Genomic DNA, 20,473 nt, shown 5'->3' with positions numbered 1-20,473 from the left:
GTGGCCATGGGGCCTGTGGGCAGATCCTAAAGAAAGCACTGTATTGTAGACTACTTGTCTCATTTGAGGCTTCTGGCTCGTCTTTAGGTTGGGGGGCTGGGCTGGGCCGCTTCTGAAAGCCCAAAGGGTTCAGAGCAATCTGAAGTTCATTGTGGTTAACTTATTGTCCCTAGTCTTGGTGTTCTACCTCTTCTTTATCTGAGCCCTGACTTTGGTGTTGGAGACCAACTATGGCTGAGAAGTCAATCACTTTTTTTTTTTTTTTAAAGTTTCAATTATTTATTTTGAGAGAGACAGAGACAGTGTGAGTGGGGAAGGGGCAGAGAGAGAGAACCCAAGCAGGCTCCATGATGCTTGTGCAGAACCGGAAGCAGGGCTCAAACTTACGAAACCGAGAAATCATGACCTGAGCCAAAATCAAGATTTGGACGCTTAACCAACTGAGCCACCCAGGCGCCCCTCTGAGTCCATCACTTTATAGTTCTGCTTCTTCTAAGTGGACCCCTGGGCCTGGTCCTCAGGACTGCCTGTCCTCTGACTGCAGATGATGGTTGCGACAAGGCATTAAGACATCTCTCTGGCTTTTATGCTTTGCTTTATATTGATGACTAACTGCTCAGGACCTGCCATGCTCCTTCTTTAAAGGACCAGTCATCGAATTTCACAGTTCTTTCAATGACTATTTTCCCCACATTCCCAAACACCAGGGAGATTGAATAGGCCAGCCTATGCCCTTCTATCCACCTTCCATCCCATCTTCCCCTGGGTGGGATTTTTATACAGCTTCATGGCGACCAGTGTCTCACCTGTCACCTGGAATCTTATCCTTAGAGTCTGCTTCCTAGGACCTTTCCTGGTACCTGCCATCTTAAGCCAGGCTTGAAACAGAATTCAGGGGCACGTACTATATGAAGGGTGTGCTCTGGAGGGAAAGGGAAGGAAGGAAGAGGGCAGGGAAGGAGTCAAGCAGGGATGTAGTGGAAGACGAACTTCTTTCTGATCCAACTGGACCTCTGGAGCCTGCGCTGCACTGCTAGTTGGGTCACAACTCGAGGCAAGGCCTTTCAGGACCTCTTTGTCAGTAGGCCACCGGTGTAGGCTGCAAGGGGGGGGGGGGTGGGAGGCAAAGTCAACTTCCCCATGAGGCAGCTCCCCCTTCAGCCAGGAACAGCTGGTGAGAGAAGGGGCAGCTGTGGCTTATTAGCAGCTAACACTCAGCAGCTGGGAGGGTAAGGGGTGCATCAGCGGGATAAAGGGGATCTGGTGGGGCATTTACAGCACCCGCTATAGGCTCCCTAAGTGTCTGGAGGTTCTCGCAAAATCTAATGTATCACTGGGACACTTTCTGTTCTTTATCTGAATTGGGAGGTGGGGCATTTGGGGTGAGTTTGCCTCCAGCATAAAGGCAGTTGTTTTTTGTTTTTGTTTTTTTAAAGAAAGGCAGACTGCCACGTGCAGCCCCTCATTTGGATGTGTCTGGAGTCTTGGAAGCTTGACTACCCTACGTTCTCCTACAAATGGACCTTGAGAGCTTGTTTTGGAGGTTCTAGCAGGGGAGCGCAGCTACTCGTATACCCTTGACGGAAGAACGGCCCTCCTCTATCGGGGAAGGTCGTCCTCTTTGACCGAGCGCGCAGCTTCGGGAGGGACGCACATGGAGCGGTGAGGGAGGAAGGGGACACCCGCCTAGCCAGCCAGATCAGCCGAATCAACCCTGGCGATCAATGGGGTGACAGATGTCGCAGCCAGATCGCCCTCACATCCAAGGCAGTTTTGATAAAGGCAACAGGCTAAGTGATCTCTGTAGGTCACACAGTTTGTCAGCACTGAGGCAAAGTGAAATCTCCAAATAGCGCTCACTTTGTGGAAGAAAACAAGTTTCTGGGGCAGTTTGGCTTACTATCTCAGTTAAAGACCAGCTCATGGACTTCCTAATATCCCTTGCAACCTCTCCACTTATGTTGTCAGTCTGTTATAATAATCGGGACTCAAACTCTTTGGAGGAAAAAGCCCTCTGCTTTCAAGGCACAGAGGAGGGTGGAGAGGGGTCAGTAACCCCGCCCACAAGAGCCTGTCTGGTAGAGAACGCTAAGGGGTGGTGTTGTAAAAAGCCCCCTTTCCTATCTAAGTTGCTCAGGTACTGTATTAAGAGGAGGGCTGTGGGGCATCTTGTCAACGGAATGCAAAATGGAAAATGAAATTAGAAGGCAAACGTCTCCTGTGACTTCCAAGGGTAGCAGTTTGAACTACCACAAGACTTAGGTGAATATTAAGGATCTGGCTCTTTAATTCCTTCTCCTTCTGTATTTAATCATCTGAAAGTCATTTGGGGAAGGCAAGTAAATTACTGTGTCCATGCCTATGGCCCTCCTGCTCTTGCAGACCTCTTATTAGTGTTGAAAGGGCCACGAAGGTGAAATTCCGTAACCATTCTTCATCAGGAAGTTGCGGTGTTCATCCCAAAAGTGGGCACTGAATTTTGGAGGTTTGGAATTCACCTTTCCCGTTTTTGTGTCCTCAAACGACTTCAGTGTTCTGCTCCAAGCACACAGGTGATACTGTAATCACACAAGTGATTTCTTTCCCTAACAATAGTGAATTAAGTGCCACCATAAAAATATGTGTGGTCTGTAGGGGGAGCAGTAAGATTCTGATGGTGGGTTCAAGCAGGGCTTCTAGAAGCAGATGTAGGAATAGGGTGTTTGTAGGAAGATGTCTCTTTGGGCTGGGACACACACAAGAGGAAAGGCCACCGGGGCTTCAGTGTCAGGTGTAGGAGTTTAGACTGTTCTGTGGGTCGAGAAGAGGCAGAAGCAACGTCTGACCTGTGTTTTTTCAAGATCAAGGATGATCACGGAAGTCACAGAAAAATAACGGTTGAAAAGAGAGTAAAGACTAGGAGGGGAGCAGAAAGGAGACTGAGGGAATGGGCGTGGCGAGGAGGTAGCCTCCGGGAGGGTCCGGGTCACAGTCCCAGGATAGGTGGGGCGGGTGGGGCTTGGTGTAAGGGGTTAGTTAGGCCATGGGAAGGACTCAGGTTAGTGTAGGAGTGCCTGGTCCTTAAAGCAGAGAAGGTCCTCCCAGGACCATCAGGGAGGAGCGGGGACGCGAAGGAGAGGCGCGCTGCAGCGCTGAATTAATTAGTTCTCGCCGTGGAGACATCCAGTAAGTGGTGGGGAGTATGGACCCGGCAATGGGGAGCAAGACCTGGTCTAGGTGCCCCAAGGAGTGTGCAGTGCTTGGATGAGGCGCAGTCCAGGAAAAGGCAGGGGCCTGGCCTTTTCCGGAGCCAGGTTTCAAACTCTCCCCTCCCGGTCACGCAATTTATGAAGTCTGCGAGCTGGCGCCCGGCTGGCTCCGGCGTCCTTAAAGGCTGGGTCGCTAGGCCGAGGGACGAGTGCCGCAGGGGTAGCGGCGCGCGCGAGAGGCTCTCCCCGAGCCACGTCCGTTTGGGGGGCGCCCAGGTCCGCCGCGTCCCCGCTTAGGCCAGACGGGCCCAGGCGCAGCCACAGCCTGGCTCGGGCCCCGCGGCCGCCGCGCGCCGCTCGATCCGCTCCCGCCGACCGCTCGGGGGGAAGGACCGCCCCGGCCCGCGCCGCGCGGCTTGGCTCGGCCAATCAGCGCGCCCCTTCCGCGGCGCCCCGGCGCTCCAGTGACGCGCGCGCCAGCCTGCGCCCGCGGCGCTTTGACGACGGCCCCTCCCGCGCTTGCCCGGCCCGTTAGCTGCGCGCCGCGCCTCTTGTGCGACGGCCCCTGGGCGGCGGCGCGTGCGGGCGCGGCCCTGGCGCGCCCCCTGGCGGCCCGGCGGGGCGCTGCGGGCGCGGCGCTGACCCGGAGGCGGCGGCGGCGGTGCCCGGATGGAGGCACGTCATTGTCCCCCGCCGGGCGGCTGGGCTGTGTGCGGCGGCGGCGGCGGCGGCGGCCGAGGGGGATGGAGCGAGCGCCGAGCCGGGTCAGGTAAGCTCCCGCCTCCTTCCCGCCCGCCGCTGGCCGGCGTGGGGCCCGCCGGGCGCCCCGCTCGCCTCGGCCGCAGCTGGCCCGGCCGCCCCTGAGCCGGCGCGGCCCGCCGGGGACTGGCGCGGCCCCTCGCCCGCCGCCCCCTCCGCAGCCGCGGGCCGCCCGGGACCCCGCGGCGCCGGTGGCAGCGCCGCTTGTGCCGGCCCGGCCAGGCCGCTGGGGAGGGGGCGGCGGCCGGGGCGGTCGGGCGCCGGGAGAGCCGGGCTGCGCGGGGAGGCCAGACCCCCCCTGGTTGCTATGGACACTGCCCTCCCGCCCCCACCCGGCCCCAGCCCGCCCCCTCGGCCCGTGGGCCGGGCCGGGCGGGCGGCTCCGGGGCGGCCTGGCCCGCACGGGTCCGCCCGCGGTGGGCGTGTGCCGGCCGCCGGCCGCGGAGCCCGGCGTCCCCGGCCCGCCCGCCGCCCCCCGCGTGGCTGCCACCTCCCGCCCCCGAGCGGCCCTCGGAGCCCCGGGCTCGCCTCCCCACCCCCACTCCACCCCCCGGAGACAGACAAACTTTCCCACCCCGGCGCCCCTTCGCGGCACGCCGGTCGCCCCTCGCGGGGCCGTCCACCTGGCTTCGCCACCGAGTGTCCGAGTTCCCCACGCCGGCCGCCGGGGCGGAGCGGGCACCCTCGGGGGAGGCGGGGGGGGGGGCGGAGAGGAGGGGCCGGCCGGCCCCGGCGGCGCGTCCCCAAAAGCGTGTGCGCCTCGGTCCTGTTCTTTATTTTCGGGGCAAGAAGAGCCAGGTTACCTGGAGGGGGTCGCGGGAGAGGGTGATCAGTTTCAGATGTTTGAGATGAAAATTTGACGGGACCGAAGTTTTACAATCTAGGACTTTCACCTTGTTATAATGAATGCAGTAGACATCACTTTTGTTGAATAGCTCTTTTCTGTTCAGGGAGGCCTCAGGGTTTACTTGTTTAATGGGGAAACATGTTGGTTATTTAAAGTGGATACACTCAGGTAACAGTAAAGCTGGTCGAGAAACTGTTTCGTTAACACCTCTTTTTCAAGGTAACAGCAGTGTTACAGGTTCTCGTGCATTTTCGTGGAGTCTCCGGATTTTTGAGTCGTAAATTTTGAACCTATAATTTTACTCTTTTGACTATCACTCATTCAAAGTGCATAGGAGATAGGAATAATCAGTTTTACTGATTTGTTTTTTATTTAAGGTCAGTTTCGCTTTCTTTTCTTATCACTGAATCAAGTCCACAGTGGTTTGTAAGGGTTTAAGGCTAGTCGTTTAATTTACTGAAAAGTAATTGAAATCAAGGCTGTTATCTTTTTAAAGCTTGTGTGTTTTCCTCTTAAGTAGAAATGTTACAAGAACGTGGATTACATTGTTTATGAAGAAGCAGAGTGTATCAGTTTTTTTCCTTTTTTTTTTTTTAACATATATTGATATTGTTATCTTTATGTGGAGTGCTACAAGGTTTAAAACAGCCATATGCTTATTTTTAAAACGAGAAAGAATAATGCATTCTAGTATTTGATAGAAATATCATTTAAGGGACTGAGCATTTAAAAACTTTTGAATAAAAGATTGTAGTTAAAGCAAAGGAAACATTTGTAAAGCCGATTTGTTGTCTCATTCCTCCCGGCACATCCAACCTTGATTCGTGTACTTGTTTATTTCACACATGGTTTTGTAACTTTTTGTATATCATCACAAGATGCTGAGAGAAATTTTAACTTTTCTTTGAAGTAGTTGCTTAAAAGTCCTGATATAACAGTAACTCTTAGAAGTTGTACTGAGAGTAAAGAACACATAACCCTATGAATCTTATGAGTCTTAGGTTGTATACAGTATTGCTTGGCTTCTAGAAGGGTTATCTCTGTAGCAGACATAATTGAGTTTGATACTTGATGGTTTTAGAATAAGTAATCATTGGCTGAGTATACAAATGAAGACAAATGGATAGTTTGGGTTTGTTTTCCCCAAATTATAATGGTAAATGGTTATTGATGATTGAGTAGTAGGCTTTCCTTAATTATTTTCATTTAAGACACCCCCCCCTCCCCCATGGCAATCAGAGCAACTAAAATGGCTTTATTTGGTCATTTGTTAATGATTGTCCTGAAGGGATGTTTATCCTGGGAAAACCGAGGTTTTTGCTATTAAATGTTATTGTAAATAAGGCTGAATTAACCTTTCCTCAGTACTCTGTTTTGGCTTTCTTCTTTTTGCTCCTCCTCTTCCTCTCTTTTGTTTTCTTACTCTTGCCTTCACTGTGTTCCATGGAGTAGACTTTATTTGGATAACACAGCTCAAGCTTTCTTCCTGAATGAAGATCCTGTATCTTAGATTGACTTACAATTCATTTCTGATTTTGTTAAGATCTACTCTAACGTCTATTTTTTTTTATTTCTACATAAGATCCCCCAAATTTCTCAAGGTTGTGCTTTCGGGGCGGGGGGCTATAATTATGCCGTAATTTTAAATTACAATAGAATTGAGGCTTTTCTTTAAACCTTCTTGTGAGCAGACTGTGCACCACAGCATTTGTTGAGGTGGCACACATGTGGACGTTTATCACCCTTAAACTTGACTGTATTGAATATTTTTAAGAACACGTTTTAAAGGCTATTCCTGCTTCAGAGTAGAAACGAGATACAGTATGTGAATGAGATAGCGTATGCAAGTCACTGAGCACAAACCGGTGCTAAATGCAAACGCCGGTTCCTTCCTGTCCTCGGGATTCATTCGTTTGTTGGGCACCTGTGTGGAAAGCGTTCTGGGTGCCAGGTCAGGGGACAGAAATGCAAGCATGATGGGGAGCAACGGGTGGGGCCGCCGTGGAGTAAGTCGGGGCGGAAGTGCTACCGTAGAATCCGCACCAGGCTGCCGTGGGGGCCTGCGGGAGGGCTTCTGACCCGGCCTTGGGGGACGGGTGTCGTCAAGGAAGGCGTCCCAGAGGAGATGGATTCTAAACTGAAAAGTGGAAGTGTTAACCGGCCGGAGGTGGAAGGATGGAGGGGAGTTAGGCGAGGAAGAACTGCGAGGGAGAGCCCAGAGAGAGCAGGTGAGAATGGAAGGTGGGGAGCGTGTGGAGAGGTTCCCGGGTCAGGCAGCGACAGGTCTGGGTGTTAAGATGCTGGGTGGGGGGGCGCCGGGCCAGGCCAGGGAGAAAGGGTACTTACGGAGGAGTGGCACACGAGATTGGGTTTCCCTGGGCAGTTTACATTCCTGTACTCCGTTGACTAGGTCCATAGAGCTGGAGGGAGCCCTAGCCGGGGATGTTGGGCCGGGTGCCTTGTCCCAGGGACTGACTAGTTTGGGTCAGAGTTGCTCCGTTTTATAGACCCCGTGGAGTCTGTGCAGTCTCTCACAGGTCAGGTCCATTATGAAGTTTAAGTTAATGTGTGTTCATGATTAACACAGTGTCCAGCACATAGAAAATGCTTAATTAGTAGTAGCCCCAGGATTGAGAAATAAGATCCAGAGAGAAAACATGATTACTTTTATAATAAGTATTTGTGTTCAGGTTTGATGTCAGTAATGTTTTATGATATGGGCTTCACTTAAAAAAAGTCGTGTAAATGAGCCTACTCAGAAAAAATTTTCAAATGTGAGACTTGCTTTTTTTCTTTTAAGTTTATTTATTTTGAGAGAGAGAATGAGCGAGCAAGGGAGGGGCAGAGAGAGAGGAAGACCGAATCCCAAGCACACTCTGCACGGTCAGCACAGAACCCCATGCGGGGCTCAATCTCACGAACCGAGAGATCATGAGCTGAGCCAAAATCTAGAGTCAGATGCTTAACTCACTGAGCCACCCAGATGCCGTGAGACTTGCTTTTTTTTTTTTTTTTTTAAATGTGTTTCAAACAAGTCATTTTGGACTTTAAGCTCAAAATTAAAGCTAGATTTTTCTCTTCATGGAGTTGAGATTTTTCCCTGATGAATTCTGTATGAAATTAAAATTGAGTCAAATGGATTGGCACATTTCACATGCTAGTTTTAAGCAGTAGGGAGGAAAAAAATATGTAGGTTCTTGGTAAACATACAGAATTGGAAATTGAGGTACCTGATTATAAACAGAAATGTGAGACTTTTAGAGGTCTTGGAATAGAATGACAAGATCTAATCAAATGTTTCATTGAAGGGCTTATAATTAAAAAATGCCGACATGTTTAGATGAGCGCAGTGCTAACTGTCCCAAGGAAGTGATTTCAGACCTAAAAAATACTGCTGCCTTTATATTACGGTGACTTGTTTGACAGTAATTAAGTGTGGCTAGGATAATTTTCTAAGATCTCACAATAAAGTAGATTCCTCTTCTCACTTTATGAAACAACTGTATGCGTTTCATCTTTTGCAGAGTTGAACAATGACCATAGTTGACAAAGCTTCTGAATCCTCAGACCCACCAGCCTATCAGAATCAGCCTGGCAGCTCGGAGGCGGCCTCACCTGGAGACATGGATGCAGGTTCTGCCAGCTGGGGGGCCGTGTCTTCGTTAAATGATGTGTCAAATCACACGCTTTCTCTAGGACCAGTACCTGGTGCTGTAGTTTATTCCAGTTCGTCTGTACCTGATAAATCAAAGCCGTCACCACAAAAGGATCAAGGTACTACTTTTTGGAGACAGGACCATTCCAAGAAGCTCTTGGATAAATGCTGTCCGTTGGTCGGTAGTCTCAGAGGGGGGTTCCTTTTGCCAAGATAGACTGCCACCTGAGTGCCAGCAGTTACATTATTTGGCAGGCGTCCTTTTCCTGTGCTGCTTGCTCCTGATTCGCTAGGTATCGTAACAGCGCAGATTATGTTTAATTATTAAAATATTCGTAGTTTCTCTTGTTACTTATTTTTTGAAGGATAAACTTCATCTTGGTGAGATTTGGGGTGGGCAAGCCTTTGGTTAACTTCTCAGTTAACCATAGTTCCCTAAGTAGATGTCTGTGTTTTAAAATTTTCAAAGGTATTTCTTAAAATGGTTGCATTTTGTCAAATGGCTCCACCCAACCTTGGGGTGTTTGTTTGGTTTTGGTTTTTTGGTTTGTGGGGTTTTTTTGCCAGTTAAAATCATCTGTGGTGATAAAGCTCTTTGAAAGAGAGGAGATAATGTAAATGTTACATTTGTTAAAACTCACCGGGTTAAATGAGACATTGACGCTTTAGTGGGTCCTTCTGAGACTTGTGAATTTGGAGCTTTGAAATACAAAGAAAGTAGATTTCGTTCCTGCTCAGATAGTCATTTGGCTTAGAATAATGTGGCTCTTAATGCTGTTTTGCACCCTCATAGTAAATGTGATATTGTGAGGTGATTTGCTGAAGGTGTTTGGGTGGGAGGAAAATTTATATCACAAAATAAACAGTGTAATTGAATGTTACACATAGAGTTTAGAGACCTTCACCAGCAAGACTTTCCCACAGAACTTCTTTTCGCTGACTCCAGCTTCCCGTTACTTGCTGGGGCTCCTTTCTCCTCCTCAGGCCTTACCTCCCATCACCCTGCCATGCCCTTTTGGGAGCTCTTCCCCCACTCTCTGGGGACTCCTTTCTTTTTTCCTGGTTTTGCTTTCCATTCCCACTGAGCTGAAGCCTACCTGTGCGCACTCACACTCATTAATTTCTCTTTTAAAATGGAGAATCCTCCATTAAGGCATTTCGGCATCTGGCGGCACCAAGAACATGGCCAACTTCAGAAAAAGTAGTCTTCGCATGGATGATGGGGAACTTTCCTGAATAAGTTGTTTTTTGAGCTTCACCTGAGTTCTTTTAACGTGGTGATCATTAGTAATCTGTTTATTATAAGCCTTGAAAATAGAAAAACGAAAACCTTTTAGACCACGTACAGTGTACTTGTGAATGTCAGTAGTGATGCCCAGCAGCCTAAGTTCAGACCCTGTTTCCTTCCTGGTCAGATGGGGATGACGTCACTACCAGGTCTTAGAATCGAGACTGTTTGACAGCTGCTAAGGACTCTGTAAGCGCATTGCTGGTGAAGAGGGCAGTGATGGTGGTGGTGGCACTGAGTAGAAGCATCCGCAGCAAATGTTACAGAGAGTGGACTTTGCATTTTGTATGTATAGTGGTGGCAAACTTTTAAGTAGATGTAAAAGTAATTATAGTGGGCTCTCATGTAGTGATCAGTCAGTTTTGACATTTATCAATTCATAGCCAGTTATACCCTCCCCCATTTACTCCCCTCGCCAGCATTATAAAGCAAGCCCAAGACTTCATATTTTATCTATTCATATTTTAGTGTTATACATAAATAATTATTTCCTAAAAATTAAAACATCAGGGTGCCTGGGTGGCTCAGTGGGTTAAGTGTCTGACTTTGGCTCAGGTCATGATCTCATGGTTCGTGTGGTTCGAGCCCCGCCTGGGGCTCTGTGCTGACAGCTCAGAGCCTGGAGCCTGCTTCGGATTCTGTGTGTGTGTGTGTCTCTCTCTCTCTCACTCTCTCTCCCTCCCTCCCTCTGTTTCTACCCCTCTGCACTCTCTCTCTCAAAAATAAATAAGCATTAAATTAAAAAAAAAATAAACCATCTTTATATTAAAAATCCCGTCAACATTAACATTTCTCTGATTGCCATATACTTTTTTTGTAACAGCTGGCTTGTTGAAATCACCGGACAAGGTCTATACTTTGCATTTGGCAAGTGTCTTTAAGTTTTTTTTTTAACATCCCATTTTGTCCTTGCAGTTTGCTTATTGAAGAAAGCAAATTATTTAGATTTCCCACATTCAGGGATCTTTCACTTATTTATTTTTTAAATGTTTATTTCTTACAGAGAAAGCACACGTGTGTGTGCAGGAGGGGCGGAGGGAGAGAGAAGAGAGAGAGAGAGAGAGAGTCCCAGGCAGGCTCTGTGCTGTCAGCACAAGCACCACACGGGGCTCGATCTCACAAACCGAGAGATCATGACCTGAGTCAACATCAAGAGTCGAATGCTTACCGGATTGAGCCACCCAGGCGCCCCTCTAAGATCTGTCTTTTAAAACGTCCCTTTCTTCCCTGTATTTCTGGTTAGCTCGTAGTGACCTAATCCTGATCAGATTCCGTTTGATGTGTTGCTGTTTATTTAGCTTGAGAAGCATGTAAAGCTTTGTTTTTAAATATTTCTTGTTTGTTTTTCTAGCCCTAGGTGATGGCATTGCTCCTCCACAAAAAGTTCTTTTCCCATCTGAGAAAATTTGTCTTAAGTGGCAACAAACTCACAGAGTTGGAGCCGGGCTCCAGAATTTGGGCAACACCTGTTTTGCCAATGCAGCATTGCAGTGTTTGACTTACACGCCGCCTCTTGCCAATTACATGCTATCACATGAGCACTCCAAGACATGTAAGTGTTCTGGGTCATGTTACTTGTGTAGTGTTGTGGCGTGCTAGCCTACTTCCGTTTTTCCTGTGCAGGGAAAGTGAAGACTTAAGCCAAGAATTCTATGATCACTAGGAAATTGGTTCTCTTAGAAACCATTGAGGAGGACTCTTAAGAACTGTACTCAGGTTGCTTCAAAAGCGTTTTGCACCTAATTTGACCTGTGAAGTTGTTTAAAAAGAAACATATTTTATCAGCATCTGGCATTTCTGAACCCCCTGCTGGCTTTCTACACTTGCTAAAAAATGTGACATAAATGTCTGCCACCGACAGCTCGGGACAAGCAGAGTTCAGAAATGCTGCCTCTCCCGGTTTCCATCCTGTATTGTAAGGCTTGATTCAGTTACAGGCTTATAAGCCTTCGTGGAGAGGAACCTCCTGTTACGGCCCCCAGCCTCCTGGAAATCCATGCAGGACTTTCCCTTTGGTATGTGAATTCAGCTTTCAACCTGAAGGGCAGGAAATCAGTTAAAATCTGTCTTTAATAGGTGACAACCAGCTCAGTGGTTGACTAGTGGAACTCAGAAGTTAGGACATAGCCAGTTTTTGAGGTTTGACCTTGTAAATATATTGTAAACATCCTTCATCCCTTTTAAGCGAAACCTCCCTGTTCTTTGATCTACATTAATACTGAGATTTGTGTGTGTTCAGGTGCTGTTCATTAATTATCAGGGTGAGAACGCCTTTGGTTTCTTTTCGAATGGTTCTTTAATTGAGAATTTAAACTGGTTCTTTTAAAACTGTTTTCCCCCCAAAGAGCAAAATAATGCTTGTAAAGAATTTGGAAAGTACAGAAAATTTTAAATAAACCAAAGGAAAATCACCTAGAATCTCACTGCCCAGAGGTATTTGGTATGCCAAGGGGTTTTAAGTTACAGAACGAACGTTTTGTTTGCCCTCATTTTCTCCCTTCTGAGTTCATAATTCGTTCCCCACAGACAGCTTTCCCATCACTTTTGCACTTAATGAAAGTAGGGTGTGGATGAAAACCCAGCACTGGCACTTGGACAGTGAGAGACAGGACCAACACAAAAATTCAGAAGCTCCGGGTGTCCAGAATTGGGTGCCTGTCTTTTATGCTATTGGTAGTTTTCTCTTTCTTTCTGTTTTTCCTTTGTTTAGGTATATCAAGGCATAATTACGTATGTAATTCAGGTACATTTGTTTATTATACGTAGTTATATATGTATTTCGGAATATTTACCTTTATTTGGCTTTATTGAGGTGTAATTGATATAAACTGCACATATTTAAAATATATGTTTGATGCCTTCTGACGTTTGCATACTCCCATGAAACTATCACCACAATTAAGATAATGAATGTATTCATCACCCCCTAAAGTTTCCCAGCACTCCTTTGAAATCACTCCCTTCCACCCCTTCCTGCCCCGCATCCCCTCCAGCCCAGGCAGCCACTGATATGCTCTCTGTCTACTATAGATTGGTTTGTATTTTTTAGAGTGTCATGTAGTGGAATTATGTAGGCATATATTCACACATTGCCTGGCTTCCTTCAGTTAGTACGGTCATTTCAACATTATTCCATGTTGTCACATGTATCAACAGTATTTACTGTTGAGTAGTATTTCATCGTATGGATGTGCCACATTTTGTCTCTCCACCTGTTGACGGGCGTTTGGGTTGTTTCTTATTTGGCACTGTCACAAATTAAGCTGTGGTGAACGTGTATAAACAGGTCTTTGGAAAGAGATGTTTCCTTTCTCTTGGGTAAATATGTAGGAGTGGAATGGCTTGGTCCTATGGTATGTATGTACTTAACCTGGACATAAACTTCCAGTCTGTTTCACACAGGGATCATGGCATCTTACATTTCCACTAGCAGTGAATGAAAGTTTGTCCCGTATGTCGCCTAATATTTGGCACGGTCATTCTTTCCAACATCAGCCGCTCTAATAGGTATAGCAAGTACTACCTTACCGTGATCTTAATTTGCACTTCACTAATGACGTTGAACATCTTTCCATACAGCTAATTGCCATCTGTATACTTTTTTGGCTGAAGCTTTTGCTTGATTTAAAATTGGGTGGTTTTCTTGTTGTTGGGTTTTGAGAGCTTTTTATATGTTCTGTGTACAAGTCCTTTATCAGATATGTAGTTTGCAAAGACTGTCTTGCAGTGGGGGGGAGAATGTTGTCTTCACACTGTCTTTTGAAGAATTCCACATCACTGCTTTTTCTTTTCATCAGTCGTGTTTTAAGTGTTCTATTAAGTCTTTGCCTCACCAGTGGTCACAAAGGTTTTCTCTGTATTCTTTTACAAATTTGATAGTTTGAGCTTTTATACTGGTCAGTGATCCATTTTGAGTTAATTTCTGTTTGTGGTGTGGAGAATGGATTGAAGGTCCTGGTTTTCAGTATGCATATCCCGTTGTTCCTGCACTCTTTGTTCAAGAGATAGTTCTGTCTTCACTGAATCGTCTTCGCTTCTTTGTGAAAAATCAATTGACCATATTCATACGGATCTATTTCTGGACTCTGTTCTGTTACACTGATCCACTGTTCTATCTCAACACCACAACAGTGTCTGGATTGCTAGATATTTAATGGTTTTGAAATCAGGTAAGTCTTCCAACTTTGTTCCCCTTTTTCAAAGTTGTTTTAGCCATTTTTTGGTCTCTGGCATTTCCAAATGTATTTTGGACTCAATTGGTCAATTTCTACAAAAGAGCTTCCTGGGATTTTGATTGGTGTTGTGTTGAATCTGTGAATTAACTTGGGGTGAACTGACATCTATACAGCGTTGTTTTCTGCCCCCGAACAAGGTATATGCCTCCATTTACTTAGCTTTTCTTTAGTGTTTTAGCAGTGGCGCTTAGTTCTCCGTGTACAAGTACAATGTGCACATTCCTTGTCAGATTTGTCCCTAAGTATTGCGTATTTTTGGAAGCTGTTATAAATGGTAATATTTTTTGAATTTCGATTTCTGATTGTTTGTTCCTAGAATATAAAAATGCAAGTGACTTTTGGAGATTGATCTTAGGTCTTGCGACTGTGGTAAATTTATTAATTCTAGTAACTGTGTGTGTGTGTGTGTGTGTGTGTGTGTGTGTGTTTGAAAGGTTTCTTGAGATTTTATGTAGAGACGATCGTGTGATCTCTGAATAAGGACAATTTTATTTCTTCATGTCCAGTCTGCTTGCTGTTTCTTGCTGTGGTGCCCTGGCCAGCACCTCCTTTACAGTGTTGAATGGATGTGGTGGACGTAGATGTCTCCTGCTTCACTTTAGGGGGAAGGCGTTTTATTTTAGTCTTTGGCTTTTACGTATGCTGTTAGCTGTAGAGTCTTATCATGCTGAGGCTGAGTGTTGTGCTTGAATGTTAAGCCAAATTTGCATTCCTGAGATGAGCCCAACTTGGTCATGATGTCTTATGATTTCCGTGTATCATTGGATTTTTTAACTTTTGTGTTCATGATGAATATTAATCTATAGTTCCTTATGCTTTTGTCTGACTTTGGCATCAGGGTAATGGTGGCATTACGAAATATGTTGGGATTATTTTCTTCTGTTTCCTAGAAGAATTTGTGTAGAATTGGGGTTATTTCTTACATGTTTGGGCCTTGGAGTTTTCTCACGGGTAGGTTTTTAACTACATATTTAAGGTCTTTAATAGATAGAGGCCTGTTCAGGTTATCTTTTTTTTTTCATCAGGGAGCTTTGATTAGTTTGTGTCTCTCAAGGAATTTGTCTGGTTGAATGTGTCGGCATAAACTTGTTCATAATGTTCTGTTATCCTTTTTTAATTTTTTTAGGATCTATAGTGATCTTCTTTCTCTTATTCCTGATGTTCATGACTCCCCTCCTTTTTTCCTGATCAATCTGACTAGAGTTTTAGTCATCTTATAACTGATCTTCTCAGAAAACCAGCTCTTGGTTTCATTGTTATTTTGTTTTCTGTATCATTGATGTTCATTACTATTTTTATTATTCCTTTTCTCTTGCCCACTCTGGATTTAATGCGCTCAATTCTAGTTTCTTAAAGGGGAAGCTTAGGTCATTTAATTTGAGATCTTTTCCAGTCTTTTGAGTGCTATAAATTTCCCTTTAAGTACTGCTTTAGTTGTATCCCAGACATTTCAGTATTTCAAGTATTCACATTTACTCCAGTCAACATACTTTCTAATTGCCCTTGTGGTTATTTAGAGGTGTGTTGTTGAGTTGCCAAATGTTTGAGGATTTTCCAGAAATTGTCCTGTTACTGATAGCTAATTTAATTCTGTTGTGGTCAGAGTATACTTTTTATTGTTTGAATCCTTTTAAACTTGAGATTTGTTTTATGCGCCAGAGCGTGGTCTAGCTTGGTGACTGTCCCACATCACTTAATAATTATTATTTACTTAATAAGGATGTGTAGTGTCTGTGTTGTCTTGTTTCTATAAATGCTGATTATGGTCAGTTATTTGATAATGTTGTTGAAGCTGTCTTCTGTGTCCTTACTGCTTTTCTACTCATGCTATCACATTTTGAGAGAGGTCTATTGAAATGAAATACATTTGTGAATTTGGTTTTTTTCCCTGTTTTATTAATTTTGCCTTATGGAGCTCTTTGGAGTTCTGTCACTCACCTAAGATTATTATGACCTCTTGGTGAAGCGACTTATTTATAATTTACGAAATTACCCTCTTTATCCCAAATAATATGCTTTGTTCTGAAATCTAGTTTGATGTCAATAGAGCCTCTCCAGTTTTTTTATGATTGATGTTTGCATGGTACATCTTTTTCCATGTTTTTACATTTAACCTACTTGTGTTTATACTTAAAGTGGATTTCTTGTATAAATAACCTATCAGGTAATTTTTTTCTTACAGTCTCCATGTTTTATTTTGGGGTATAAGCCATTGGTATTTAATGAGATTATTAATACAGGTGGGTTTATTTTACCATCTTGTCATTTGCTTTCTATTCTATTTATTCCTTGTCCTCTTTTTCATCTTTTTCTGCCTTCTTTTGGAATGAGTAATTTTATGATTTTTAAAAAATTCTTTTTAATGTTTTACTTATTTTTGAGACAGAGAGAGAGAGAGGGAACAGAGGAGGGGCAGAGGGAGAGGGCAACACAGAATCTGAAGCAGGCTCCAGGCTCTGAGCTGTCAGCACAGAGCCTGATGCGGGGCTGGAACTCATGAGCCACGAGATCATGCCCTGAGCTGAAGTCGGACGCTTAACTGACTAAGCCACCCAGGTGCCCCGGAATAAGTAATTTTATGATATTTATTTATGATATGATATTTAATCTCTTTTATTGGCATGTTTTCTGTAACTTTGTTTTCTACTTTTAGTGGTTGCTTTAGGGTTTGGCGTGCATCTTTAAACGATCACAGTTTACCTTCAACTGATGTTTCGCTTGTGTGTGGTAAGGGCTTTGTGACGATGCACTTTTCATCCCCCCACTCCTGGCATTTGTGCTCTTGTTGTCGTTCATTTTAGTTCTACCTGCCTTGTAATCAGACAACATATTGTGTTATTTTTGCCTTAAATAAATTATAAAGGTTTTGCTTTAAATAGTTAAGGTTTGTTTAGAAATCTTCTATACTTACCTATTCAGTTACCATATCCACTGCTTCTGTTCCTTTACGTAGATGTAGATTCCCATCTGGTATTTTTCCTTAGGACCAAAGGACTTCCCTAACTTTGCTTGCTAGTGATGAACTATGCTTTTTGCTGTAATTGGTTTCATTCTCAGTCTGAAATGTCATTATTTTGCCTTTTTAAAGCTAACCTTATTGTAGATTCGCATGCAGTTGTGAGAACTAACACAAAGACATCTCATGTACCTTTCCCAGTTTACCCAGTAGTAATACTATTATTTCAGGATCTCAACCAGGATATTGACGTCGATATAGTCAGGATACAGAACATTTCCATCATTACAGAATCTGTCATATTCCCCTTTTGTAGCCAAGCCCACTTTCCTTGTGCCCCGACCTCCTCCTTTAACCCCTGGAAGCCACTAAACTATTTTTCATTTCTATGATTTTGTCATTTCAAGAATGTCATATATATACATATTGAGTTATGCAGTATATAACATTTTGGGATTGGCTTTTCAGTCAGCATAATTCTCTGAAGATTCATTTAGGTTGTATTAATAACTTGTGTGTGGGTTTTTAGAATTGTATTTATTTTATTGTTGAGTAGTAGTCTATGGTGTGGACATACCATGGCTTGTTTTAACCACTCATCCATAAAAGGACATCTGGCTTATGTCCGGTTTGGGGATATTATGAATAGAGCTGCTGTAAGCATTAGAGCATACAACATGCGTGTGAACATGTCTGTTTCTCTGGACTAAATGCCCAGGACTGCACTCACTCACTCATATGGTAGATGCGTGTTTGATTTTATAAGAAACTGCCAGTTTTTCAGAGTGGCTGACCATTTTTACAGTCCTACCAGCAATGGGTGAGACTTCCAGTTTCTCTGCATTTAAAAGAAAAAACAAGTTTGTTTAATTAAATTTATTATTTATTTTTTAATTTTTTTTTCACGTTTATTTATTTTTGAGACAGAGAGAGACAGAGCATGAACGGGGGAGGGGCAGAGAGAGAGGGAGACACAGAATCGGAAACAGGCTCCAGGCTCCGAGCCGTCAGCCCAGAGCCCGACGTGGGGCTCGAACTCACGGACCGCGAGATCGTGACCTGAGCTGAAGTCGGACGCTTAACCGACTGAGCCACCCAGGCGCCCCTAAATTTATTTATTTTGAGAGAGAACGGGAGAGAGAGAATCCCAAGCAGTTTTCGTGCTGTCAGCACAGAGCCTGGCACAAAGATTGATCTCCTGAACCGTGAGATCATGACCTGAGCCAAAATCAAGACTCTGACCCTTAAACCGACTGGGCCGCCCAGACGCTCCAGTAGTTTGTCTGCGTTTTTGCCAGCATTTGGTGTTGTCACTGTTTTGCATTTTAGCCGTACTAATAAGTATATAATGGTATCTTGTGGTTTTAATTTGTATTTCCCTAATGCCTAAAGGTCTTGAACTTGTTTCCATGCGTTTATATGCCATCTGTATATCCTCTTTGGTGAAATATCTCTTTGCTATCATTTGCTTATTCTCTATTGCAGTCTTTGTTTTTATTCTGTTGAGTTTTGAGAGTTCTTTCTATAGTTTAGGTAACCAGGCCTTTGTTGGATATACAGGTTCCAAATAGTTTCTTCTAGTCTGAGGCCTGTCTTTTCGTCCCCTTAACAAGGTTTTTCACAGAACAAAAGTTTTTAATTTTAGTGAAATCTGATCTTACCTTCCATGGATTATGCTTTTGGTTTAGTTTATGGTTTTTTGTTTGTTTTTTAGTTTATTTTTGAGAGAGCGCACACAGGAGGGGCAGAGAGAGAGAGAGACTGAGTGAGCACAGGAGGGGCAGAGAGAGCCTGATGCAGCGCTCAAACCCCTGAATGGTGAGATTGTGACCTGAGCCAAAATCAAGAGTCGGATGCTTAACCAGCCTAGCCATCCAGGTGCCCCTAGTTTAAGTTTAGTTAAAAGTATCTTTGCCTAGTTCTTGATCCTAAAGATTGTCTCCTGGTTTTTTTGGTTTTTTTTTTCCTAAAAATTTTATACTTTTACACTTTAGGTGTGTAATCCATTTAAGTTAATTTTTGTATAATGTGAGGTTTGGGTGAAGTTAGTTGTTTGTCTATAAATGTCTGTTAGTCCAGCGCCCTTTGTTGAAAAGGCTGTCTTCTCTCTGTTGAATTGCTTTCACATCTTTGTAAAAAATCACTTGGGCGTATTTGTGTGGGACTGTTTCTGGGTTTCCTATTCTGTTCTCTTGAAGTATATGTCTGTCCCTCCATACAGTAGCTATGTCATAAGTCTTGATATCAGATAGGCTGATTCCACTCACTTATTCTCTTTCAAAACTGTTTTAGCTATTCTTGGTGTTTTGTCTTTCCATGTAAATTATAGAATAATAGTGTCTATACCTACAAAAAAATCTTGCTGAGATTTTGATAGGAGCTGTGTTAAAGCTGAATCTCAATTTGGAGAGAGTTGACATCTTTACTTAGGTTGACATTTTCCATCTGTGAATATGGTATGTTTCTCCATTTATTTAAATCTTTTTTACTTTCATCCCTGTTGTGTAGTTTCAGCACGTTTTGTCTTATTTTGTTAGATTTACACCTGAATATTTTTTGAGGGATTGTAAGTGGCATTATATTTTTAGTTTTGGTGTCCACATGTTAATTGTTGGTATATAAAGATACATTTTATTTTTGTATGTTAATCTTATATTCTGTGATCTTGCCAAACTCACTTATTAGTTCTAGGCATTTTTTTTCTAGACTCCTTGGATTTTTCTATTAGTCCTGTTATAGGCAAGTGTGGACAGTTTTACTCATTCCTTACTGATTGGTATGCGTTTTATTTCCTTTTCTTGTCTTATTTCACTGGCTACAATTCAGCACTATGTTGAGTAAGAATGAGAGTGGACATCCTTGCCTTGTTTGTTATTAGAAGGAAGAGCCGTTAGTTTGATATTAGCGGTAGGTTTTATGGTATATGCTCTTTATTAAGTTAAAGAAGTTCTATTTCTGTTTTTCTGCTTTCTATCATGAATAAGTGTTGATTTTTGTCAAATGCTTTTTCTATATCAAATTGATGTGATCATGTGATATTTCTTCTTTAGCCTGTTAATATGGTAGATTATACTGGTAGATGTTCCAATTCCAGTATTCAGTTGTCTTTATATCCCTGGAATAAACTCCATTTGGTCTTTGGAGTTAGTATTATTATTTTTAAAAGTTTTTATTTAATCTCCCAGTCCTCATCATAACTATTTCACCCATCCCCCTACTCACCTCCCCTCCGGTAACCATCAGTTTGTTCTCTGTAGTTAAGAGTGTTTCTTGGTTTATCTCTCTCCCTTCTTTTTTTCCCTTTGCTTGTTTGGTTTTTGAAATTACACGTGAGTGAAATCATGTATTTGTTTTTCTCTGACTTTTAGTGTTTATCTTGAGAGAGTGAGATTGCACATGTGCACAAGTAGGGGAGGGGCAGAGAGAGAATCTCACTCAGGCTCTGTGCTCTAAGTAGAGCCTGATGCGGGGATTGATCCCACAAACCACAAGACTGTGACCTGAGTTGAAATCAGGAGTCCGGACGCTTAACCAACTGAGCCACC

General features: G+C 44.0%; 1 protein-coding gene across 3 annotated transcripts in view; it reads left to right on the top strand.

Moving 5' to 3' along the window:
• The window catches only part of USP42 (ubiquitin specific peptidase 42), a 76,939-nt gene that overhangs the window by 24,593 nt on the left and 31,873 nt on the right, over positions 1–20,473 (top strand). The window contains exons 1-3 of one of the 3 annotated variants that reach the window (XM_058711081.1): positions 3,808–3,957; positions 8,319–8,568; positions 11,089–11,289. In XM_058711081.1, coding sequence (XP_058567064.1) covers positions 8,328–8,568; positions 11,089–11,289 — 442 coding nt within the window. In that variant the 5' untranslated portion in view covers positions 3,808–3,957; positions 8,319–8,327. Of the gene's footprint in view, positions 1–3,807; positions 3,958–5,406; positions 7,023–8,318; positions 8,569–11,088; positions 11,290–20,473 lie in introns of those variants that run through there. The other 2 variants (XM_058711082.1, XM_058711083.1) reach the window with 2 other exon arrangements.

The sequence above is a fragment of the Neofelis nebulosa genome, chromosome 18, assembly GCF_028018385.1.
Source record: "Neofelis nebulosa isolate mNeoNeb1 chromosome 18, mNeoNeb1.pri, whole genome shotgun sequence".
In the NCBI taxonomy this organism is placed as follows: domain Eukaryota; kingdom Metazoa; phylum Chordata; class Mammalia; order Carnivora; family Felidae; genus Neofelis; species Neofelis nebulosa.
Note: the sequence above shows the minus strand (reverse complement) of the source record. Positions and strands in the feature narration are given on the sequence as shown.